The sequence below is a fragment of the Penaeus monodon genome, chromosome 39 (genome assembly GCF_015228065.2).
Source record: "Penaeus monodon isolate SGIC_2016 chromosome 39, NSTDA_Pmon_1, whole genome shotgun sequence".
In the NCBI taxonomy this organism is placed as follows: domain Eukaryota; kingdom Metazoa; phylum Arthropoda; class Malacostraca; order Decapoda; family Penaeidae; genus Penaeus; species Penaeus monodon.
Window position 1 is genome coordinate 30,440,529 of NC_051424.1, and position 27,361 is coordinate 30,467,889.

At 41.0% G+C, this 27,361-nt stretch overlaps 1 protein-coding gene across 1 annotated transcript in view; it reads right to left on the minus strand.

Moving 5' to 3' along the window:
• The window catches only part of LOC119597603 (ubiquitin carboxyl-terminal hydrolase isozyme L3-like), a 30,827-nt gene extending 12,207 nt beyond the window's left edge, over window positions 1–18,620 (minus strand). Inside the window, 2 exon segments of the mRNA XM_037947192.1 lie at window positions 17,001–17,012; window positions 18,458–18,620. Coding sequence (XP_037803120.1) covers window positions 17,001–17,012; window positions 18,458–18,493 — 48 coding nt within the window. The 5' untranslated portion in view covers window positions 18,494–18,620.
• Between the last annotated feature and the right edge of the window lie 8,741 nt (window positions 18,621–27,361).

Consider the following 27,361-nt stretch of genomic DNA (forward strand, 5'->3'; position numbering starts at 1 on the left):
TAGAATGGAAATCTCGATATGAAGGGGACAAGTTGGGGAGGGCCGATGAGGTGGGGAGGGAGGGGAGGGAGGGAGGGAGGGAAGGGAGGGGAAGAAAAGAGGGATAAGAGAAAGGGGGAAAGGAAGGAGACGGAAATAGAGGATAAGATAGGTGGGAAAGGGACAAACAGGAGAGGACGGGGTGTGAAGGGGAGGGAACGGAAGGGGAGAGGGATTAGAGAGAAGGGAGAAGGGCGGCGTTAGAGGAAAGTAAAGGAGGATGGAAAGGAAAAATAAAAAAAAGAATTAGAGAAACGACGAATACGACGACAGAGAGAGAGAGAGACAGAGAGAGAGAGACAGAGAGAGAGAGACAGAGAGAGAGAGACAGAGAGAGAGAGACAGAGAGAGACAGAGAGAGAGAGACAGAGAGAGAGAGAGAGAGAGAGACAGAGAGAGAGAGAGAGAGACAGAGAGAGAGAGAGAGAGAACAGAGAGAGAGAGAGAGAGACAGAGAGAGAGGAGAGAGACAGAGAGAGAGAGAGAGAGACAGAGAGAGAGAGAGAGAGAAAGAGAGAGAGAGAGAGAGAGAGAGAGAGAGAGAGAGAGAGAGAGAGAGAGAGAGAGAGGGAGGGGATCCAGCACGGCCGCAGGTGGGATCGATGCAGCCGAAGGAAGATTCTCGAAGGGTGAGTCACCAACCCGCGTCTGGACTGGAAGGGAATGGATGATGGGAAGGAAGGAAGGAAGAGAGGGAAGGAAGAAAGGGAAGAAGGGAAGAGAGGGAAGGAAGGGAAGAAGGAAGAGAGGAAAGGAAGAGAAGGGAAGGAGAAAGGGACGGAGGAAGATGGGAAAGGGAGGAAGGGATGGAAGAGCGAAAGATATGAAGGGAAGGAGGGAGGGGTGGAAGGAAGAAAGGAAAGGAGAGAAAAGACGACGGGAAAGGAAAGGAAAGAAGAAATAAGAGGAAGTGAAAGGATAGAAAGAAAAATGAAGAAAGCAGAGGAAGGGCAAGAAAAAGCGAAGGAAGAGAAGAAAGTAAGAAAAGAGGAAGAAAAAAAAAAGTGAGCGGAAAAGAAAAGAAAAGAAGAAAAAAAAAATAATGGACACAACAACGACCTCCCCCCCCCCTCCCCCCACCCCTCCCCTTCCCCAACATAAACTTTCGAGAGATTCATGCAGAAGGCAATCATGCACCGATGAGACTATCAGCGTCAGCGATAAGATAATCACAACCGAGAAGGACAAGACAGCGCGTTGATGCTACTGTTATTATGATCACCACCACCAATCATTATTATCGATGATGATCTCTCTAACTATAACTTGTTAAATATGATGCAGCAACAGTTGTCGAATATACCGAGGTAAAATTTATGTTAATCTTCCTTATCACGAGCAGCAGCAGGAGTGACACGACAGGTACTTGTTCCTTATCGAAGCTGACAAGCAGGTCCTCGTTTCGCTCTCCAGAAAAGACAGGAGGAGATGCGGCCGCTTCTTCGGGTCTCCCCCCTCCCCCCCTCCCCCCTTCTTTAGGTCATTTCGCCAAGGTCTAAATCCGAAAGAGGAAGAGAGAAGATAAAGGAAAACAGAGAGGGGGGAAGAGGAGAGGAGAGGAGAGAAAAACAAAAGATAAAGAGACGGAGGGAGGAGAGAGCAGAGAAGATAAAAATAAGGACGGGGAGGAAGGGCAGAGAGGTGAGGAGAGAGAGAGAGAGATTAGGAGAGAGAGAGAGAGATTAGGAGAGAGAGAGAGAGATTAGGAGAGAGAGAGAGATTAGGAGAGAGAGAGAGAGAGAGAGAGAGAGAGAGAGAGAGAGAGAGAGAGAGAGAGAGAGAGAGAGAAAGGAATAACCACACCAAGAGTGTTCTCCTGCCGGCTCAAAGATCCCAACCTCCTCGTCAGGAACTTCTGGACGATTCTCTCCATTCTTTCTCTTTCATCTATCCCTCCCACTCCAACACCAACGCACGCACGCACGCACTCATACATACATACATGCACACGTGGTAATCTCGAGAAGAGACACAAAAGAAAGATGGGTAATGTAAAGGATAACTAAACATATAGATGAGAGGGAAGATGAACGAGGAGGGGGGGAAGAGGAAGATGGCGAGGAGGGGGGGGGGAAGAGGCGGAGTGAATAGGATGGGGCAAGAGGAGGGGGGGGGGGGGTACGATGATGTTCACGCTTCACCACATTGCAACCGGAAGTGACATCCAGACCCGTTGAAGTGATGCGTATAGAACAGACATGATGAATCACTGAAACAAGTACTACAGTAGATTGCAAGATGGAAACTGCAGAAAATGTAAAAAAAAAAAAAAAAACTATCAATAAGTGCAATTATGAAGTGAAAAAAAAGTAACCAACCCCATCTGCATTACCCCCCCCCCCCGGCCAACACACCCACGCACCCGACAGACAGAGATAGCAGACAGACACACACGAGTCGAATTCGAGTCGAATTCCCGGTAAACTCGCCTCTGTTGGTGAATATTTAACGAACCTACGTTCCATTCATCCCACCCCTTCCCCCCGCCCTACCTCGTCTACCCCTGAATACAAGTTCTCCTCCCTCCCCTCCCCTCCCCTTTCCTTGACTAACCTTGACTATCCTTAACCCGTGTTACATTCCTCTCCTCTCCTCTCTCCTTCCCTCCGTCTATCCTTAACCCAAGTTCCATTCCCCTCCCCTCCCCTCTCCCCACGACTTCTCTCCCTACGTTCCAGTCTCCTCCAGCCTTCTCCCCCTCCCCCTCCCCTCGCTAACATACCCCCTGAGCCTACACAACATTCCCCTCTCCCCTACCCACCTAACCTAACCCTGCACACCACTCCCCTCCCCTTTTCACCCCCTCCCTCCCCTACAAATTCCCCAGAAGCAAAAGGGTCCACGAAAGGTAGTGTCAAAATAACCGAGTAAAATGAGCGACGGGCTACCGGCACTGGCACTGGCACTGGCACTCGGCATCGGGTCAAGTCTGGAACGAGCCTGAAATGACAAGTCCAGCAGACTCACTGGCTGAAAAGGTTCTCATCACCGGAATATCAATACATACCTTATACTCGTAATTAATCAGAATAATCTTTAAAAATAACGAAACTAGAAAATAAATAAAGATAAAGGAAACGAGGAAGACCAGATAGGGAGCCAATATCGAATGCGAATTCTCTTTCTTCTGCAAAGATGACAATGACAAACGATAATTTCAATAACTAAAGAGAGCGACTACCACCACCAGCAACCATCACTACTACTACTACTACTAACAACTACAACTGCATCACTGAATAGTTATTCCCAGTCAGTCGTGTCACCCGCACGATCAAAATTACCATACCATTATACTCCTACGGTTGCTGCAGCCACCAAAAAAACACAATTAAATCCAACCCACCTACTACAGCTTTCCGCATACCCCCCCAACCCCCGCCCAACCGCCCACCCACCCACCAATGCCACACACGGAAGCGCTTCGACACAGCCCCGGCTGCCGGCTACAGCAGTGAACGAGGCCAGTAAAAAAAAAGGCTACAGAGGATTCAGAATGCTTTCGAACTGATCAATAAGTGTCTCGGGAAGGGGAAGGGGGAGGTGCGGAGGGGGGAAGGGGGAGGGAAAGGAAGAAGGGAGTGGATAGGGTGTGAAGAGAGGGTGTGGGGTGCGGAGGGAAGGTAGAGGTAGAGGCAGAGGGTGGTTGGAGAGGGAAGGAGAAGGAGGAGGAGGTGGAGGTGGAGGAGGAGAAAGTTGGGGTAGGGTCAAAGTGGGAGCGAGAGGGGGAGGCGTAAGGAAGAGAGAACGAAGGCAGGAAAGAAAAGAGATAATAGGAGAGAAAGGAAGAAAAAAGGGGGGAGGAGGTAAAGGTAAATAGTAAAGAATAAACAGGAAGGAATAGGAGTAGGAGCAGAAGAAATAGGAGGGGAGGATACGGCCACCCCCCCCCCCTCCTTTGCCCGGCGCCAATACACCAATACACCTGCCTCTTGTGTCATTGACGGGCTATTTCCCCTCATTCATGTTATCCACACGATCAATATCACCACTCACCACAATTACTATATTTGATTTATTATCACGGTTACCGTTACTATTTTCCGCGTTGGAGTTAGTACAGTCATTCGTTGTTACAGCGGTTATATTATACAAAGTGAGAAAGCGAGGACTTTTAAGAGGGTTCTCACAATAACGTTGCGTTTTTAATGATTACATAAAAATGTGTGAAACCTGTTCTTACTTGTTATCACCTGTTAAGCGGTTTTACAAAAAAAGTACAAATTATTGACGCCACTTTTTCTATTCCTTTCTTTACCTTCTTTCCCTCTCTTCCTCCCTCCCTCCCTCTCTCCATTCTTAAAATTCATTCCACGAACCTCTAAATTGGAGAGAGAGAAGAACAGGGGGGAGGGGGGTTACGCCCACCTTACGGCGTATCAGCTGATCCATAATTCAGAGTTTAGGCTGGGGGGAGGTGGGGGGGGGTCAAGGGGGAGCTCGGTTACACCAGTAACATGGGAAAACAAATGTACTTTTCTCTTTCATCCGTTTTCAGTAACAATTTACATTTACCTTTTCTCTCTCTACATATCTACACACATCCACATATTCGGGAAAGAATACAAACACATCGCTGGAAAAAAAAATCGATAAGTGTTTATTCAACCGACCACATAGCAGGGCCTCCACATGGCGCCTCCACATGGCAACTAAAGCCCCAACCATAGTCGCATTGCCATTACCTGCAGTCACACCCGAGATCGATGGGGCCTCAGCCGCTAATAGAATCACTGGCTGGGCTTCCGGGCGACAGCCGATGGCGAGGGCTGGGTGGTGTGATCGGACCAAGAAAGCACAGCGGGAGAAGGATTCGCATAGGCCTATACGCGCTCGGTACACGTGCATTCTTACACGCGCAGAGCCACTATATGTATAGTCTAGAATTACTTTTACTGATATTCACGTTGGCACAGGATATCCTCACTCACTCACTATCTCTCCACACACACACACACACACACACACACACACACACACACACACACACACACACACACACACACACACACACACACACACACACACAAAGCCAGACAAGCCACCATACCAGGAACCAAGAGATGCATACTTCATCACTATTTTACTTATTCATGGTGTCTATTGCAAATGCCTTTACCCCCCCCCCCACACTTCCCACTTCCCCCCTCCCTCTCCCTCTCCCCCTCACTCTCGATATTTCTTCATTCTTACCGTTTCACCCTCTTCTCTGTCTTTCCTCTTCCCTTTTCCTCTCTCGCTTTTCCTTCTCCACCCCCTCCCTTTCTCTTCCTCTCCTCTTCCCTTTTTCCGCAACCCTCTCCTCCCTCTACCCTTCTCTTCCTTCCCCTCTCCTCCCCTTCCCCCTCCCCCTCTCTCCTCCCCGCCTCCCTATCGTACAAAGGAGGCGTGTTGGATAAACAATATAAAATATACGTTATAAATATATTATAAATATACACAAGAACAATTTTATTCATGAACAAGGAGTATAATGGGGGGTGGGGTAGAAGGTAGAGAAAGGTAGGGGAAGGATGTACGAGGTGGAGGGGGAGGGGGAAGGATGTACGGGGTGGAGGGGGAGGGGGAAGGAGGGTGCGAGGGGGGGAGTGGGAAGGAGAGGGTGGAGGGAAGGGCGAAAAATGGAGGGACACGGGAAAAGATGGGACAAAAGAAACGCGACAGAGGCGAGAAGAAACGCGGGAGAGAAGAGAGAAAACAAAAACGAAAATAGAGGGACAGAGGGAAACAAAAATAAAAACTTGATCACTTCACGAACATTAAAAAAAGAAAACAGACCACAACCACCACAAAAGCAACAATTGGCGAGAAACCACCGAAACCACCGCCGGCCATTTAAATTTCCTCCAAGAATTGCCCAGAACAAAAAAGAATTGAGGAAATGATTTTATCGGAGGGAGGGAAGTGAAAAGGAAGGAAGGAGAGAAGGAAGGGAAAGAAAGAAAAAGAAAGGAAGAAAAAGAAAGGAATGAATGAATGGAGGGAAGGAAAAAGGAAAATGGAGGGAAGGAAAAAAATGAGGGAAGGGATGGGAAAAAACGAGGGAAGGGAGGGAGGGAAAGAAAGGAATAAAGGCATGAATTAATGAATGAGAACGAAGGGAAGGGAAGGAAAAACGACCGAACGAATGAAGGAAAAAAAAGGAGGGGGCATGTAGAAGGATGGAGGAATGCGAGAATAAAAGAGAAGTAAATGAAAAATGAAGGAAAACAGGACAGAAGATTGGAAGAGAAAAAGGAAGGAAATAAGACGGAAGCGAATAAAAGAATAAGAAAAAAAAAAATAATATAGGAAAGCAGAAAGGAAGGATAGGATGATTGAAAGAGTGAGAATAGTGGGGAGAAAGAAGGGAAATGAATAAAGAGGGAAATGAAAAAGAATTAATGAACTATGGAATCCTCGATAAAAAAAAAAAAATAAAGGATGAAAAAAATATAAAAATATAAAAGGAAAAAGATGAACAGGGGTTAACCAGGATTTTGTACCTCTGAGAAAACATAAGAACAACTGAAAATTACAGATAATGGATAAGCTCTCGTTGTATCCGCAAAGACAAACTCAACGAAAAAATAAATAAAAAAATAAAACCGACGACACTGACAATGGCAAAGGTAATAATAATAATAATAATATTAATAATATTAATAATAATAATAATAAACAATAAATGAACTAGTATAATAATAACACCACCTCCAATGAATTACCAAGACGGACAGCAAACAAACAACAAACAACAAAAAACACCTCCACGCCAGTTCTCCCCAGAAGCCTTGCATTCCTCGAACAGTGTCACCCTGTGTCACACAACCAACAGCGGAGTGTGTGTGTGGGGGGGGAGGGGAGAGGACGACCGGTGTGACGTGGCACTCCGTAATACACGTGGCACTCCCTCACTCTCTCTTCCCACCCCCCCTCTCCCCTAAGATGTGCCAAGTCCCGATTCAAGTAATCAATACAGTGATGAATACGGAATGACCGGATATCGCCCAACGAAACCATGAATGGAGAAAAATAATGAATGGGGAAAAATGAACACGATAAACCAGAACAAACTCAAGGCTACGAAGAAATAGTATGGGTGAAAATGAAATGAGGAGGAGGGGGGGGGGGGTTGAAAAACAAGCAATAAATCGGCTTAGGAGGGAGGGACGAGGGTAAGCGAGGGCAAAAGTACACGAAGAAAGATAATCAAGAAAAAGGAGAGACAAAGGGGGAAGTGAAAAAGAAAAGATGGGATTCAGGAGAAAAAAAAGAGAAAAAGAGAAAAGAAAAAGAAAGAAGAGGAAAAAACGGGTGTGCCTATAAAACGAGTTCTGGAGGCCAGACAGAAGCAAAATAAACGATTCATCATATCTCTCTGTACATTTAAAACAAAGTTGATCATAAAATAATATAAAAAAAACAATAAGTAAGAAAAATAAATAATAATAAATAATAATAATAATAATAATAATAAATAATAATAATAATAATCAAATAATATAACACAATATAGCATAGACGATAGAAAATCTAATAATCATAATGAATAATGCTATACATAATAATAAGTCATAATAATCCATAATAATAGATAATAATATAAAGTATATAAAAATTTAGAAGAAAAAGAATAATAACAAACATAATCAGTCTGCACGAACAACACGTCGAGCTCAGAGAGTCGAGAGACGCGGCGCTCCTGCCTCGCGTGTCGCCGATGCTGTTACGCCCCCTCCATCCCCCCCCAATACAGCCGGATGCGTTCTGATGCGTACACACATAGACGCTTGCTGCTAATAAGCGGTCGACTGAAACCGCTAAGAGGATTTCGTCAAGTGTCTCTTTGGGTACAGACTGCCATAGGAGAGAGATGAAAGGGAAAGGAGGAAGGAGGATGAAAAGAAGGGGGGAAGAAGGGCGAGGAAGAAGGGGGAGAAAAGAGGGGGACGACGGAGGGGAGGGGGGAAGAAAAGAAGGGGGAGGAAGAAGGGGGAGAAAAGAGGGGGACGACGGAGGGGAGGGGGGAAGGTCGAGGGAAGAAAGGAGGGAAAGGGAGGAGGGAAGCGGGGGAATAGAGCGAAGGAGGAGGGTGGGGGAAAGAGGAAGAGAAGACAGAGGAAGGACGGAGGGTGAAACAAGACGAAGTGTGGAGGAGGAAGAAGGCGTACGACCACACAAGCAACACTCCGTAAAATATTCACCCACAGCCCCCCCCCCCCCCCCCCCAAAAAAAACCCCGGCGACGCAAAGGCAGCGCCGACGCCAAATTGCCGCCGACCGCGCACCTGGCTCCATGACATTCCTGGCCAATGATGCAATCACAGTTGCATCATCGACGCCACCTTCGCATTACGGTTCGGAATAACAGCTGGCAAGAACGCGCCTCCGATATACGAAACGACGGTCATTATCGGATCACGAAATGCAACGCAGCTCGGCCAATCTTCAAAACGGACCGAGACATTCCTTGCGTAATTCAGATGCCAGAGGTAACGAGCCATAAAACAAATAGACAAAAACTGAATAAAAATATACTTTTATTCAGCCTATCAATAAACCGTCACGCTTATCGATTATCCGAATAAATAATTGTAAAACTTTCTTCCAGCCTATCAAATAAACTTCCATCCCTTCTTATTTTTCGAATAATATGAAAAAATACACCAATATAGGATACACAAAATTCCATTACTGTTATAAACAGTGACAAATACACAAGATATTCTACTGGCACCTGTTGGCTAATCCATCGACAAAATCATGGTTATTCAATATCATATTTTTTTCTTGAAACATTAGGAGTGATAAACAATAAAACAGAGAGAGAGAGAGAGAGAGAGAGAGAGAGAGAGAGAGAGAGAGAGAGAGAGAGAGAGAGAGAGAGAGAGAGAGAGAGAGAGACTTAAAAACAAACGAAACATACAAGACCTACAGACCATGCAGAAATACCTCATACAAAATTCACTCCCCCTCCCCCCTCCCTCTTCCTGCCTCCCTCCTTCCCTTCCTCAACAAGCAAATCCCCTATCACCCCCCCCCCCCCCGCGGCGCCCATGAAAACACCTGCCCGTCTCAATCGTCACCCGCGGCATAACTGCGTGTATTGATTCTCACGGAATGGGGGTGGGAGTGAGGGGGAGGTGGGAGGGGATGGGGAAGAATGGAAGAGGAAGGGAGGGTTAAGGGAGAAGAATGGGAGGTAGAGGAAGGAAGGGTGAGGAGGAAGAGGAAGGGAGGGTGATAGAGGAGGAATAACGAGATGGAAAGGGGGGGAGGAAAGGGGAAGGAATGGGAGGGAATGGGGGAGTTACACATTCATAATCTTAACCACAGTCACCCAGCGGAAGTTTCGTACAACAAATAATATACAGTTGAGTAAAATACAAGAAATTGAATCACAAGACGATAATAAACCAGCCACACCCAACGCACGAACTCCATCGCACGTTCTTATAGCCACGAAAGAAGCCTTCGACAAATGAATGGATATCTTACGAGGGCGTGGGGCGTGGGCGGGCGTGTCGCTCGTCCGGGAGGCTCTAGGTATGGGCGGAATGCGGAGGAAGTTACGGAACGAGGGAAGGTATGGGAAGGGGGGGAGGGGGAAGGGGAGGGAGGCATGGAAAGGGGGGGAGGAGAAGGGAGGAAGGAATTCGTAGGGAGGAAATGAGGGAGGGAAGAAGAGAGAATTTAGTTATACCTCGATTACTTACTCCTCTCCTTCCTTCCTTCCTTTTGATTTTCCTCCTTGCCTCCCTCTTCCCTTCCCCATTCCTTTCACATCCAATGGAACACACCGCAATTTTCTTGGCCGAGACACACAAAAAAAAAAAAAAAAAATTGAAACTGAGTGCACGTGCATTCCTTTTACCGTACCAAACACTTAATTATCAATTAGAAACGAACCAAAAACAAAATTACAATGAAACAAAAATCCTTTCGCTCACACACAAAAGACAACCCCTAATAATCCCCCCCCAAAAAAAAAAAATAATAATAATAAAAAAATACAGAAAGAAGGAAAAAAAGAAGTAAAGAGAAAGAATGAAAACGAAAAAGAAAAAAAGGAAAAAGTAGAGAGAAAAAAAGTCTCGCAGTCAAGGCGCAGAGATGCATCTCGCCCTAAATGAAGGGGGGAAGGGGGGGGGTTATCAGTTTACCAAGGGAGGCAATTTGCAGTAAAAGCGACCAAACAAGCCACAGATTCCTCTCTATAGACAAAAAAAAAGGAAATAGAAAGATAATCAAGAAGAAAAAAAAAAAAAAAAAACGGGGGAAAACTATACGAAATTACCCCTCCCCCCACCCCCCAAAAAAGTAATAATAAAAAAAGTTAATAAAACAAATAGATAAAGATACAAATGAAAAATTCGGCAGATGCCCCCCACCCCCGCCCCCCTCTCCCCTTCCTACCAAGGCAGATAAGACAAATTAATCGGTTCAGATGATGATCGCGATTTCCTCCGATTTCCTCCTCTCTCTCTCTCTCTCTCTCTCTCTCTCTCTGTCTCTCTCTCTCTCTCTCTCTCTCTCTCTCTCTCTCTGTCTCTCTCTCTCTCTCTCTCTCTCTCTCTCTCTCTCTCACCTCCATTTTCCTCTCTCGCCTCGAGGAAGAGGAAAGGGAGAGCCAGAGAGAGGAAGGAGAGAAGAGAGCGAGACGAGTGGACGGAGGGAGAGAGGGAAGGAGGGAGGAGGAAGAGACGAGAGAGAGAGAGAGAGAGAGAAAGAGAAAGAGAAAGAAAGAGAAATTAAATCCGCGCACGCAAAATAACAAAAAAGCCCGGAACCCGAGAAACAATGACGTCACCGTTCACCTTTCGGCACCGGAGGACAGACAGACACTGACATTTTATACAACCGGACCCTAGAACGGCAGAATAGAAGGGGGGGGAGGGCGACGGAGGAGAAAGGAATGGAAGGAGGAGGAGGAGGAAGGAATGGCGCAATAGTGTGAAACGGAAGGAAATGGACGTGTGTGTGGACGTGTGTGTGTGTGGACGTGTGTGTGTGTGGACGTGTGTGTGTGTGGACGTGTGTGTGTGTGGAAGTGTGTGTGTGTGGACGTGTGTGTGTGTGGAAGTGTGTGTGTGTGGACGTGTGTGTGTGTGGACGTGTGTGTGTGTGTGAGTGTGTGTGTGTGACGTGTGTGTGTGTGTGACGTGTGTGTGTGTGGACGTGTGTGTGTGTGGACGTGGTGTGTGTGGTGTGTGGGTGTGGTGTGTGTGTGGTCGTGTGGTCGTGTGTGTGTTCGTGTGTGTGTGGACGTGTGTGTGTGTGTGTGTGGTGGACGTGTGTGTGTGTGGTGTGGTGTGGGTGTGTGTGTGGACGTGTGTGTGTGGTGAGTGTTTGTGGACTGTGTGTGGTGTGTGTGTGGACGTGTGTGTTGTGTGTGTGGGTGGCTGTGTGTGTGTGGGTGTGTGGGGGGGGGGGTGTGTGTGTGTGTGTGACGTGTTGGTGGTGTGTGGACGTGTGTGTGTGTGTGGACGTGTGTGTGACATGTGTGTGTGTGTATGTGGACGTGTGTGTGTGTGTATGTGGACGTGTGTGTGTGTGTATGTGGACGTGTGTGTGTGTGTGTATGTGGACGTGTGTGTGTGTGTGTGTGTGTGTGTGTGTGTGTGTGTGTGTGTGTGTGTGTGTGTGTGTGTGTGTGTGTGTGTGTGTGTGTGTGTGCGTGTGTGTGTACACAAGGGAAGGAGAAAGGGGTTTCTCTCCTCTCCAGTCTCTGGTGTCCTGCCACTATATTTACAAACTGACATATTACAGAAAAAACACAAGAATAATCACAGTAATAATAATAATAAAAAATTGCCTCAGTAACGATTGCAAAATACCAACCTGTAACCCTGCCAATTGTAATGGCAGTAGCAACAACAGTAACGGAGATAACAGTAATAATGCAACAGCAATTAATAAAGAACTGCACAATCAAATATCGTCAAATCATGCCTATTTATGACCCGCCTCGCATGCAGCCCCTCATTAGCATAGACGACAACGAACAGAACAACAGAAGCTCTATCAACCTTGGCTCTCCTGCCCGAAGGTTACAGAAGTAAAGAAATAAACCTATGTAAAAAAATATGAAATACTCGTAATAATATTCTTTACAGTGATGACGCCGACAATAACAATAAATAAAAATAAAAACAATAATAATTATAACAATAGCAAAATAATCATAAAAATGTCAGTAAAATCATGCAAGGGATTACTATCAACCTATGAAAATAAGGATAGGTAAATTTTTGGGGGTGAGGTCGTATCTTGCTTCGAAATCGATCAACAACCATTTTAAAACTTTTTTCAGAGAGCTAGTCCCCTTCTAAAGCACATTTTCTTCACTTTGTCCAACATTCAACAACAACAATGATAATAAACTGCCCTACCCAAGTACCCAACCCCTACCCAAGTACCCAACCCCTACCCAAGTACCCCCCCTATTCCCCATCCCCCGCCCTCCCCTCCCTATTGCGTCGACGTTTATCAATCATAACAGACACTATGGAGATCAGTGCCCGTAGACAGTGCCATCACCCGCAGTGCCAGCGCGTGTCAGACTGGCCCGGTGCCTCCACTTAATCGATGGCAGGTCTGCTTTGTTTAGAATCGAATGGGAATAAGAAGAGGAAGAGGAGGATACAAGGTATGGAGGATCTTGATGAAAGAAGGGAAATGAATGATTTGGAATAGAGGATGAAGACTGAGGTGTGCTGGGAGGGAGATGGAGATAGATAGGGGTAGAGGAGAAGAGAAAAAGAGAGGGAGGATGAAGGGAGATAAGAGGAGAGAGGGGTAGGGTAGGGTAGGGTAGGGTAGGGTAGGGTAGGGTAGGGTAGGGTAGGGTGGGGTAGGGTGGGGTAGGGTGGGGTGGGGTGGGGTGGTGGTGGTAGTAGTAATAGTGGGAGGAAAAGATGAGGAAAAACTGAGTAAGGGCAGAAATGAAAGCGGGTAAAGTAGAAAACATTGGACTCGAAGAAAAGAAAGGCAAAGGAAAAAGAAAAAAAGCAAGGAAATATGGCTAAAAAAAGGTAAAGAAACAGACGAAAAGAAACCCCACAAGTGAAGCCAGGCTGATATTATCCTCACGTAACCCCACCCCCAACCCTCTCCCCTACCTCGACAACCCCCACCACAAAGCCAGTGCACCAGCTGCTCTAACTCTCTCGAAATGGCAGGGGAGTCGAGCTAAAGCTTTCTCCCTCCCTCCTTTATCCACACCTAGGGGAAAAAAATCAAACAGGCTAACCTATGCTTACCATGACACCGAATCGACATGTGGGATACAAAAAACATACATTGAGAAAAAATAAAGTATAAATATAAGACCTAAAACGAACTAGCAATCCCCCTCGCAACATTGCAACCATCGCTCATGCAAGCCTCCAAGAACGTCGCTTAAGTGCTTGTTTCTCCCACTGCCAGAGGAGGTCTACCTTTGGCTGCAGTAGGGGGTGGGAGGGGGCAGCAAAGAGAAAAAGAAAAGCGAATGATAGCGATAGATAGATAGCGAGAGTCAGAGGGAGATGTAAAGATAGAGACAGAGATAGATAGGAAGGTGGGGAATAGAGGTAAAAAGGGAGATGTAAAGATAGAGACTGATAGATAGGAAGGTGGGGAATAGAGGTAAACAAGATATGAGAGAGAAACTAACCGATAGACAAGAAAAAAATCAGGGAAATCAAATAGCTTAGCGTTCAATCGAGTACGCAAGTGAGGAGCGTAATCGAATCGGCAGAACGAGAAGCGCCCCTGATAAAAACTCCGATGAAAATAAAATACAAAAGAAAGATGGAAAAGACGATCGAAAAAGAGATGAGATGATGAAATTGAAATGCACGGGAGATCATCGCTGAGAAAATGGGGAGAAAAAGAGAAAGAGAAAGAAGAAAGAGAAAGAGAGAAAGAAAAAACTAAAGGAAAGGCGGAGAGACGAAGATGAAAGAACTCCCAGGATAATTATAGTCTATAAAGAAGAAGAAAGAGGAGGAGGAGGAAAGAGCAAAGACGAGAAAATCCACCAGATTTTCCTAGTGACATAACACGTCACAAACACGTCACAGCAGCGCATCGATTAGCGGGCAACGGCAGGCACACATTACTAATTCAGCGCCAAAGAATGCACTTCGAGCAAATTCCCACTGCATTGGCACAAACACATACCAAGAACGCAATCAATCTACCAGAAATAAATAACTCTTTAAATCTATCATCATCAATATCACTTAATAATAATAATAATAATAATAATAATAATAATCATATTATTATCATTATCATTGTTATTATCATGATCATTATTACCATTATCTTTTTTATCATTACTATTAGTTTTATTATCATCATTAACTTGTAAAAAACAGAACAGGAAAACAGGAAAATATCGAAGATTTAACCAAGTTTTGATCACAAATAGCTAAGGTCTATTCTCTACAATAATTAACAAATTAAAAAAAATGTAAACAAAATCCAAATTTACATAAAAAAAAAAAAAAAAAAAAAAATCGGCCGTGGATCTCACTCCTTGCCGCCGAGAAGGTAAGAGGGGAAGGAGGAGGAGGAGGGGGGGGGGCGAGGAGCAGCAGACACCACGTGCCTTCCTGGAGTACTACAACTCCCTACCCCCTACCCCCTTCCCCCTCTCTTCCTCTACCCCCTTCCCCTTCCCCTAAACGTGGGCAAAAGGCCTGAATGAACTGGGCCGAACTGGTTATTTATATCCTCGGTCTTATTGCAGAAATTCGACGTGGGGAGGATTATGTGAGAGAGAGAGAGAGAGAGAGAGAGAGAGAGAGAGAGAGAGAGAGAGAGAGAGAGAGAGAGAGAGAGAGAGAGAGAGAGAGAGAGAGAGAGAATGCATTGAGATCGATAGCCAAGGAGAGGCGATATGGGGGGGGGGGGGGAGGCATGCAATAGGTAAGCAACACACCAACTTTACGTCTGGCCCGAGAGCGACTCACGCAGCGACAGTGCGCAAGGAGAGGGAGGAGGAGAAGCGGGAAAAGAGGAAGATAATAGAGAGTAAGGAAGAGAGTAGAGGGAAGGGAAAAGGATGAAAAGAGAAAGAAGGCAGGAAGGAAGGATGGGCATGAGAAAGTGAGAGTAGGGAACAAAGGAGAGGGGGGGGGGGAGTAAAAGGCAAATAGAGGAAGATGGAAAAAGAAAAGAGAGCTCTCTTTACCAATCTCCTTCACTCTCTCGACAGTGAAAGGGGGGAGGGAGAGAGGGAGAGGGAGAGAGGGAGAGGGAGAGGGAGGGCGAGAGAGGGAGGGCGAGAGAGGGAGGGCGAGAGAGGGAGGGCGAGAGAGGGAGGGCGAGAGAGAGGGAGGGCGAGAGAGGGAGGGCGAGAGAGGGAGGGAGAGGAGAGAGGGCGAGAGGAGAGGGAGGGCGAGCGAGAGAGGGAGAGAGAGAGAGGGCGAGAGAGAGAGAGGGAGGGCGAGCGAGAGAGAGAGAGAGAGAGAGAGAGAGAAGCGAAGAGTGAGAAATGGGGAGAATCCAGGAATAACAAAAAGAAAGCCGTGCATACGAAAATTAACACACGCATACCAACGACAATCATTACCAAAACAACTGACTGCGGCAACGATGATTCCATACAGTCTAAAAGACACACCGTGATTTTCAAGTATAAACCTTACTCGCAATCATACACGTGTTCTTTCTAAATCCACTTGAAAACAGCTGCGATCTATTTTGATGAACGGTCCAGTGACATGTCCAGAAATCGCCGCGCTCTCAGCAACGACGCTCCGGCAAAGGCAAAATAATCCCCACGTTTGGTCTAGCGAGAGGAGCTTGGAGCGGTCGTGTGTGTAGCTTGGCCTGGGCTGGTTACTGATGAACACCAAATGGACAGCGACGTCTACGTGTTCCATCCTGTCAGAACAAGTATGGGCGGAGATTTTGTTTTCTATGGCCTTTGCCGGAGCGCCGGTCGACCAGTAAAGGAGGCGCGGGAGTCTTGGAGGAGGAGGAGGAGGAGGAGGAGGAGGAGGAGGAGGAGAGGAGGAGGAGGAGGAGGAGGAAGAAGAGGAAAACTTCTCGAAAGCGAATAAGTTTTGCAATTCCCTCTAACCTATTCCATTCCTCAAGCCCCCCTTATCCCTCCTACCCGCTTCACCCACCCCCCCTATGTCCCACATACCTCCTTCCTCCACCCCTAAGTTACTCCTACCCCGTTCCTTTTCTCCAAGTCACCCTAGCTAGCATTATGGGGGGAAGAGGGGGGGGGAAGGGGAGGTAAAAACATGCGGATCACCGGCATGGGAAGGAAAACGCCATACTTCATGACACCCTACTTGGCGAATGGCAAGGTACGCACTCAATGTTGTGTCCGCATTCCTGGAAGGGAGAGGGGGTAGGGGGTGGAGGGGGTAGGGGTGGAGAGGGAGGGAGGGACGAAAGGAGGATAAGGAGGATAGAAGGGGGTAGGAGGATGGCGGGAAGGAGAGAGAGGAAGGGGGGACGGAGAGAAGGAAAGGAGGGGACGGAGAGAAGGAAAGGAGGGGAGGGAGAGAAGGAAAGGAGGGGAGGGAGAGAAGGAAAGGAGGGGAGGGAGAGAAGGAAAGGAGGGGAGGGAAGGAGGTATGTAAAGGATGGAAGGAAGGAAGGAAGGAAGGAAGGAAGGAAGGAAGGAATGAAGGGAAGGAAGGAAGGAAGAATGAAGAGAAGGAAGGAAGGAAGAATGAAGGGAAGGAAGGAAGGAAGGAGGAATGAAGGGAAGAAGGGAGAAATACACACAAGGCAAATAACAGACCGGGAAAAGCCTAAGTCACAAAAATGATAACCAAAGGATAAAGCGATAAACACCCAAAATGCATACCGAACTTGCAACATTACAATCCAGTCATTGCACACACGAAATCACCCCTCCACCCGATAACTATCAATTATCTTCAATTTTCATTATATTTTCCTCCCGTGTCCATACTCACTATCTTCGTGTTCTAGAATTCTCCACCGGTATTGCCTCTCACCTTGTTCATCACCTGTTGAGGAAGAGAAAGAAAATAAGCGAATGGACAATAATAAGAAAAAGAAGAAAAGAAAAAAAACATGTGCAAAAGACAATAACGACAATAAGGTTAATAAAAATGAAATGATAAATATAAAAACAATAACACTAACGATGATAAGAATGAAATGACACGAATAAAAGACAATAACAACGATAATAAAAGATAAGAAAAAAACAAAAAAAAAACCACTAAACACGACAAAACAAACAAACAAACAGAACAAACACCCGTCACAAAGACAGAACAATAACGAAAACTGAACAAGAACAGACACACTTTGAATGACAGAGCACGCCACTGCCCCTTCCCCCCCCCTCCCCCCACAAGAACATTCTAGAAAGCGGCCGATTGCAGATCAATAATTCCCTGGAAACTGTTCTTGTTTCTCTCTCTCTTAAGTCGAATAAATAACAAAATAATAATAATAATGATGATGATCAGTTTAAAGCAAAAAGGTGTGGATATTATTGATTTTTTTTTCTTTTTTTTAAAGGTTTGTTGTTCTTGTGCGTTTTGTTTGTTTGTTTGTTTCCAAATAATCACAGAATTAAACAGCAAAAAAAAAAAGAGAAAAATACGGGATTGTGGTTAGAGAAGTTTGTTTGTTTGTTTTTTAACAATTAAAGGGAACGCGCTCTTGTTTGCCGCGTTTGTTTGTTTGTTTATCGGCTTTGTTTGTTTGAAATTACCTCGCGTCTAAACTACCGATTAGCGATGGAAAATTGCTCGTTTAAATAGATTTTTTTTTTTTTTTTACTTGGGTTTTATTCGTCTCAAAACTGCTATTTATTAGAGAGCTAGTTTGAAAGCACTATTAGTGAAGAAAATAAAAAGAAAAAGAAAAGAAAAGAAAAAAAAACACGACATTACTGTACAGACGATTTTTTTTTTTTTATTGGCGAAAATATTTGGCCAAAAAATACGAACATCAAATCAAATCGCAGATTATAATGGAGGAAAAAATAATGTACAAAAATATGCTGGTTACGATGTGATGAGAAAATGACCGAAATACGTCGTTTTCAAATATGCTAATTTACTCACGACTCTTCTCATAGAAAACAAATTTTTTCTCTTCAATAAGAGAGAAAAAAACGAACCGATGTTGCACCACGTTGCAAGAATTCCCCGAAAAATCGATCTTTCAAAGAGAAAAAAAAAAAAATAAAATAAAAAAAAATAAAATGGTAAAATATGGACACGGATTTGTATCTGCTAATCAATACCTTATTTTCAAATATACATAAAAATACAGGAAAATTTCTCTCAAAAATAAGAAGGTTTATAAAAAAAAAAAAATCTCCCCTAAAATAACCCACTAACTTCAAAAACACCCGCAGAACATTCCAGAAAAAAGGAGACGAACCCGCACACGAATCCCCTTCCATTCGGGCAGAATAATCCCCAAGACATACCGCGGGGTTGGATTCCAGAGGCAGCCAGCGAACCATGTTGCAAGTTGTTTTAGAGGCGACGCGAAAGGCGGAGACAAAGGGACTCTTCTCGACGACGACCGGCACCGTACTGGCGTCTGGGAGGCGTCGCTTATTCTACCAAACTCGGTTGTCATGCTCCCTCGCGTCCGATTCCTTGGGTTTCGCGGGTATGAACGGGTTCGTTTCGAGGGCTTTGGGGATTTTTCGGTCGTGTTTGATGGGTGGGTTGGGATTCTTGTGTTGAGGGTTAAGTGGTTATGTTGTTTTTTTGGGGGGTGTTTGTAGGAAGTGGTTTGTATTAGTTGAAATTTGATAAAAGGGTAGCGACCGAACGAAATTGAGGTTGCTGGCTCAAAGAAATTCCTTGTGGAAATAATTCGCAGTTTGCAACATCGGTGAATATGTTGCTTTTATGAGTTATATGGCATCTGAATATTGATTAATATTATCTATAGTGCCATTTGGCATAACTCTGTATTTGTAAAACTGAAACAAGAAACGTTGTTTACACGAGAAATATGGTACTATGGGTTACGCTACGTACTAAGGCCTCTGGATATGTTTGGGCCGCCCTTTACTAATTACATGCGAAAATTCTGCTTGATATGTATGCTTCATTTTACAAATACCTGATACACCGCCCATGTGTGTAAAAAAATATATTAGGACTGCGCACTCTTTAATTTTTCGCCCATGACTTATAACTCAAAAGAAAAGCATTCATTCCCAAGTGTAACGATACGGCTCAAATGCGACCAAGATTCCGCACACTTCCTTCAAAACATTCCAAACTTCACTCATAAAAGATACCACAGAATCACACAATACCAAAAAATCATGGAACAAAGGCACATGAGAATTGATACAACGAATAGATAGAGTAAACAATAAGTAAACAAGGATCAGCTGATGTACGAGGAATCAGCTGATCCCTTCTCGTTCAGTGTGTAAGCGACCATCACGGGAGGAGGACGGTGCAAGGGATTTTAGAATTGTTATTTCGTGATTTAACATGCTCTAACAGGTACGGACCGTCTTTTATGTTTACCGGTTTTAGTTAAAGCCATATTCCATCACTTGAGTCGTGTAAATTAATGGATAAAGGCGTTGTTCGGATATGTTCGCGTTGAAGAGGAAATCTCGACTGTGGTTTCTAAGAGTCAAGGGCCAAGAACTTTAGGTTGCGAAATTGTATTTATGTTTTTAAGCTTTTGACGAGAACACTTCTCCGATTGTGATTAGTGGGATTAGGAGTCTGTATTGAGAGGGAGTGATTTAATTGACTGGCGGCAGATAGCTGTTAGTCATTGAGTAATTTTTTGGGAACTTGTCAACTTAATTGGGAAGGCGATTAATATCATTTAATCAAAATGAGAATTTATAACAATCTATAATTACAAGTAAATTCCTTATGTGTGATAGGTTTGTCAACAATGACATGATTATTTACCTTGACAGGTTCGGTGTTATTAGTTGTGGTTTATTAAAAGGTGTTTGCATTATGTCAGGTTGCTGTTCAGAATTTAAACAAATAATGACAGAAGAATGAAATGAATAAAGCTTTTCAGCATTGGTAAATGTTTCAAAGACACTGGCCTTTCACTTACTGGTGTACTCTCTACACCTGTTGGCGTCCCAGTAAAGAAACACAACTCTCCACTAAGTATATTTTGGCACTATTGAGTGTGGGCTGCTTCCTTGTACGATAACAAATTCCTAGGAAAATCAACAAACCTAATCTTGTTACAGTATTTATAATGGAGGTCTATAGGTCTCTCTCTCGTATGAAGTGTGGAGGCTGTGGCAAAAACTTAATATAGTGCCTTTACCATACTGTACTTCAGACTGTATGTTAAAGTTGCAATATAATTGTGAGAAAAAAATCCATTTTGAAAGTTACTGTTGCTGTCTTATCAACATTTATATATATTGATTTTTTTTTTTCTTTCTTTTTTTATCGGAGAGTGATTATGTATCATGAATTAGCAACAATAAAATCTGTGTGACATTTGTTTACATTAATGTTCTTGTTTGTGGAAGATCAAAACACATATTATTATTTGAGAAAGGAATAATTGTATTGAAAAAGTTTATCTTCTGTTAGTATACTGTCTTTTTGAAATGTCTTTCAGATGTGCAAAAAATTCACTCTCTTAATAATCACTTTGATTAGATTATAAGGCTTATGGGTATAGTGATATTTCAGATAACTTTGAACATTATGGGTAATAGACGTGAAACCTTAAACAGCAGTACCCTAACTTTACATCCTATTCATATTAACCACAAGTTCTGGTAATTTCATGCAACTATACATATATATATATATATATATATATATATATATATATATATATATATATATATATATTCATATATATATATTATAATATTATATATTATAATATGTTTGATGTTTATGTTGTGTGTGTTTATTGTGATGTGTAGTGTGTGTAGATTGTGTGTGTTGATTGTGTGATATGTGTGTGATTATGATTAGATATATATTATATATATATATATATATAATATATATATATACATGTATGTGTATATATATATAATATAGTATATATATATATATATATATATATATATATATATATAATATATATGTTATATATATATATATTATATATATTATAATTATATATATATATATGTATATTATATTATATATATATATATATAATATATTATATATATTATGTATATTATATATATATATATATATATATATATATATATATATATATATATATATATATATATATATATATATATATGTTTCTTCTTCTTCTTCAGCTGTAGGAATGGGATAGTCAGTAGGTTAACCCAGTCAGCAATGGATGGCAAGAATACATGCCATGTCTACTATGATATAAGTTCATCTATTGTCTTTACAAGTAGATGACTACAAGTGCTTAGTCACCAAAGGAATCAGTTATTAGTCTAACCTGTTTACCCTTTTCCTTGATTTTTGGAAAGCTTCATTTGTATTGTTTTATTGTCTTTAGCATTATTGATATTTTAATAAAAAATACATAATTATGATATCAGTAAGAAGGATATCAGTATCAATATTAATAGTTGTTAGAATGAAAAACACATTTTGCAGCAAAATCAGGGAATGGGGAAATCTAGTGCAGTCACTAGGGCTTACTGATGGACTCCCTGGTGGCTGAATTATACATACACTGACATATATGTATATGTATATATATATATATATATATATATATATATATATATATATATATATATATATATATATATATATATAATATGTGCATTTGTTATTTTGTTTGTTCTTCAATCCATTCATTCATTCATGTGTATGAATACACCCAGTGATATGGTAAAGTGGAAATAAGGAATAGGTCATTTTGAGTTTATGAAAAATTGATACAAAACATGAGACTATGAAAGGTATTGTATTTATTTGTTATCATTATCATCATCTTCATCATCATTATCATAATTGTCATCATCATCATCATCATCATCATCATCATCATCATCATCATCATCATCATCATCACCATCACCACCCACCATCACCATCACTGTCATCATCATCATCGTCATCATATCTAATTATATTGCTATTATATTTATCATTATTACCCTTATAATCATAATTATCATTATTAACATCATTACTATTATTAGTAGCATCATCTTTATCTTTCATTATCATTGTCATTATTCCTAATTTATTGTTAATACTAGGAATGATAGCTAGTGTTGTTGTAATAGTGATAGAAGTAGTAGTAATAGTATTATTAAGTAGTATTAGTGGTATTTGTAGTAGTATTAGTAGCTAGTAGTAGTATGAGTTATAGTAGCACTAGTAGAAGTAATAGCAGTAATAGTAATAGTAGTAGTACTAATGGTAGTAGTAGTAGTAGTAGTAGTAGTAGTAGTAGTAGTAGTAGTAGTAGTAGTAGTAGTAGTAGTGGTGGTAATGGTGGTGGTGGTGGTGTCATTGATATCAGAATAACTATTGTTATTAGTTGTATTGTTGTAGACTGTTATAATTAATATGAAGTGAAACCATCTTATAACATCCAGCATATACCCAGTTACATTATTTCTAAGAGTAAAGGCATTACTCACTCTTACCAATACATCAATTTCTTTGTGTTTCTTTTGTGGCACAACTGAATTTGCGATTAACATAGAGTAACACTTAAGGTAATATTATTCTGATATATGATTTAGTCAAATTACTTTTGCCATTGATGACCCTTAATGACTGGAGAAGAATTTCCTGCCAATCTAGACAGAATATAAGAATGTGGTTATGGTTAATGACAAGAATGCATGTGTAAGCCTCTCCAACTGTTTTCAAAGTTAGTTGTATTGGAAAATGATTTGGTAGCTGTGCATTGGTTTTGATTATATAGTGGCTTGTATATAGTACTGGTGTTACTGAAGTCAACATGTGTGGTTTCTGGGGAGTATATAGAAATTATATTCAAACAGAGTAGGCCAACACCAAGTACTCTGTAGAAGAGTGATTAAAGATGGCACGATGCTGGCTTATTCTGTCACAAACTCCGATGTTACAGGATATAACATCTTGTTGTAAAGGCTATCTGATTAAACTGGGTCCGTGTGGGGGAGTGATTGAAGTTGGAGGTTAGCTGAGACTGATATTTTAAGAAGTTGCTCTGTGATTTTTTTTATTACACTGAGGGTTGAAAGAATAGCTTTGTGTGATATGATTCTGATGTAACTGAGGAAGGAGACATAAGTATCATGATGCTGTGACTGTCCTTCTTTTTAATTTTTTTTTTCCCCTCCACAATTTAAATTGAATGATATTTTGATATGTGTATATACATATATATACCTTGTGCTTGTGCTTCATTGCCTTTACTTTGTTTTTCTTCTCCCCCAGCTCTTCCTGTTCTCTCTATCCCTTCTATCTCACATCCCATTTCATTGCAATTACTTTTATTCATTTCTTCAATTCTTCTTTTATTCAGTAACATCCATATTCATCACCAGTATTATTAACCCTTTTCATGCACCTTTCTTGTGTGTTCTCATATCTCGTAGTAGTTATTAATTATACCTGTGTGGGGACAGTTTATTTTAATGGTCTGTGTTACATGTATGTATGAGGTTATTAGCTTGAGTTATGGTCTGTACGAGAGTGTGAGTGGAAATGCAAGAGAAGTGTTTGATTGTAGTTATGAGACGTGCGTTTAGTGTGTTATTCTGATCTTTTGTCTTTGTTGATTGTTGTTATTTATGATTTATGAGGATTTTATTCATGTTGTGTCTTTTTTTATCTTTTTTTTTTTGGAAAGATCCCTGGTGTTCAAGCAGTCCTGAACTCTCTGTGCAGGTAAAATGTTATATATAAAAGAGTTAAAAAAGTTATATGTATGTATGTATCTCTCTCTTCTCTCTCTCTGCCTCTCTCTCTGCTTCTCTCTCTCCCTTCTTTTCTCTCTCTCATCTCTTCTCTCTCTCTCTCTTTTCCTCCTTCTCGTTATCTCTTTTATTCTTATCTACTTCTTCTTCATATATTATCATCTCATATATTATATCTCTTATCTTCTTTCTCCTCTCCACTCTCTCATCATCTATCTACATCACATCCCATCACTCCCCTTTCTCTCGTAAACACTATCACAACACACACAAATCACATCACACACACACACACACCACACACACACACACACACACACACACACACACACACACACACACACACACACACACACACACACACACACACACACACACACACACACACATATATATATATGATTTATATTTATGAATGTATGTAAACATGCATATATACATACATTCAAACATACATATAGACATACTTACATATACACATACACATTACATATACATACATATTACAAATAAATATACATATACAAAGACATATATCCTTCTATCTATCTATCTATCAATGTATTTATATATGTATATCTATTTTATATATTATATAAATCATGTATAAATATATATATTATGTTATATATGTATATATAATATATTATATATATATATTATATATATATATATATAATTTATATATATATATATATATATATATATTATATATATATATATTGATTATAGTATTTTTTAATTTTTTATGATATTTATGTTATCTGTTTCTGACTAAATGTACAGTGTATTTATGCATTTCTTTTGTAACAGCATCAGAACATTAAAAGTTGTTGTTATCTTTAGGTAGCTGTAATATTTATGAATGTTGAAATGGAGTTTCTGCATCTTTTTTATCTGCAGGATACTTACAACCAACTTCTACACTTCACTTGAGTGACTTCATAACCTTACCAGACTTGAGAAGTATTTAGATCAAGGCTCCCTTATCTAAAAGCAAGACGTGCGTTGGGTTCTGGGAGTTTATTAGGAGCCATAACACCCCCACCTCCTACAGGCGCAATGTGCATGCGGGGAGAGTCGTTTGCACTGTGCCTCATTACCTTAAGTGGAATGCTTTGGAGTAATGGAAATAAAACGGAATGGCTGCGCGCTTGCTGTAACGTTCCTCTCGGTTATTTGTTTTTGCGTAATGAGAACTAAAAGATGGTGATTATTAGTTGATATACGTTGCTTGTGATGGTTAAGTGAATTTTGGTGGTAATGGGGGGGAGGCTCTGTTTATAGTAACAGGTTGTTCATAATTTTGTGCTTGGGGTGTGAATTAAAGCAAATAGGTAAACTCAAATTGTTTGCTTGTATGTGTATGTAGAGTAGCTATGATTGTTCTTTAGTGAATTTAGAATAGCTATCCAGATAATCATTTGATAATACAAGAATCAAACCAAATAACTAGACAAAAAAAAATTATGCCATCCAAAATAACTTGTTTAGAGTATACAAATCAAGAGCAACATGGTAATATTCGACCAAGTCACTCACAATACACAAATCGGAACAAAGTGTAAATATTCTAAGAATCTTAGTTCCATTATCTAGAGACCCTGGAAGTCATCGAGAAAAGATCCAGGAATGAAATGCACCACCCATATAGAGAGCAAGCCCCTTTCATAGTTCGTAGAATAGCCATAGGCCTCTGGCAGAAGCGACAAATCAATGAAACAATGCAGTGTAGAAGAGGGTAGGAAGGTAGGCCTAATTCCATCTTCTTTTTCTTTCTTTTTTTTTCTTTCTTTCTTTCTTTCTTGCTTTCTTTTTTATTTTTTTTTATTTCTTTATTGTTTTTATCAATTTTTTTTTTTTTTTTTTTGAGTGTACCATAAGCAACTGGAAAAAGTATTAGTCATTTTATTTTATGTTCTTTAGTTCCTTTGGTTTGGTTGTTTTTTTTTTTTTTTTTTTTTTTTTGCAATTCCTTGTATTGATCTGTTATCATCAGAAAAGTTGTAATTGTTATTTTTTGTCTTTGCTATTATTTTATGGTTCTTATTTGTGTGTGTGTGTGTGTTGGTGTGAGTGTGAGTGTGTGTGTGTGTGTACACACACACACACACACACACATATATATATATATATATATATATATATATTATATATATATATATATATATATATATATATATATATATATATATTTTTTTTTTTTTTTTTTTTTTTTTTTTTTTTTTTTTTTTTCATTATGAGTATATTTAATGTTATAATTTTCTTGGGAATTGAGATATTGGAATGTTATCTCTTGTGTTTTCCTCACTTTTATGTTATCTTAAGAGGCTGAGACTAGCAAGAGATAAGGAGATAAGTAGTATGCGCAATTTTGGGAATTTTTAGTATATAAGAATTTTTTTTTTTCTCTCTTTCTCGTTATCATATTGATTGTTTTTTTGTTATTACAGTTGTTTATTGTTTATTTTCTTTGTTGTTATTGTATAATTTATTTATTTGTCTATTTATTTATTCATTCATTCATTCATTTGTTGTTTTTCTTATTTGTGTGTGTTTGTGTGTGTGTGTGTGTGTGTGTGTGTGTGTGTGTGTGTGTGTGTGTGTGTGTGTGTGTGTGTGTGTGTGTTTATAAATGTGTAGGTTTTCTTTTTTAGTATAAGATGTAAACTTTGTTTGTATATTTGTCTTATTATGGGAGAGCTTGCATTATTTGAAGTCCAGTTGACATAGTGTTCTGAGTTTGTAGTCACCATCACTGTCAACATCACCATTATTGATAATATCATTACGATCATTGTTGACAAGACCATCAGCGCCATTACATACAGTTGCATATCCAACTTCATTATTATTAAGTACTTCCATTCCACATATTCACTACTAAATCCATCACCATCACATCACTCTTACCAGCACCATCACCATCATTGGCACCGTCAGTATCACCGTTGTGACGTGCGCTCACAAGTGATCTTCGATTTAGGACTATCTGCTTGTGGCTTTCTTTTCTTTTCTTTTCTTTTCTTTTCTTTTTTTTCTCTCTCTCTCTCTCTCTCTCTCTCTCTCTCTCTCACTTCTCTTCTCCTCTCCTCTTTCTCTCTCACTCTTTCTCTCTCACTCTCTTCTCTCTCTCCCTCTCTCTCCTCTCCTCTCTCTCTCTCCTCTCCTCTCCTCTCTTTCTCTCTCTCTCTTTCTCTCTCTCTCTTTCTCTCTCTCTCCCTCTCTCTCTCTCTCTCTCTTTTTCATTTCTTTTCTAATTTTTTCTCTTTCTTTTTTTTCTTTTCTTTTTTCTTTTCCTTTTCTTCTTTTTTTCTATATTTTATTCTCTCATCTGTTTCTCTTTCATGTTTCTTAGAATTTCGTAGAAATGATGTGTAGAGAATGATAGTATATGTGGGTAGTTGAAAAAATCTGAATGGTATAATATCGAAAGATACCCACTATTTTCTTTTTTTTCTTTTTTTTTTTTTTTCCCCCTTTTTTTTTTTCCCC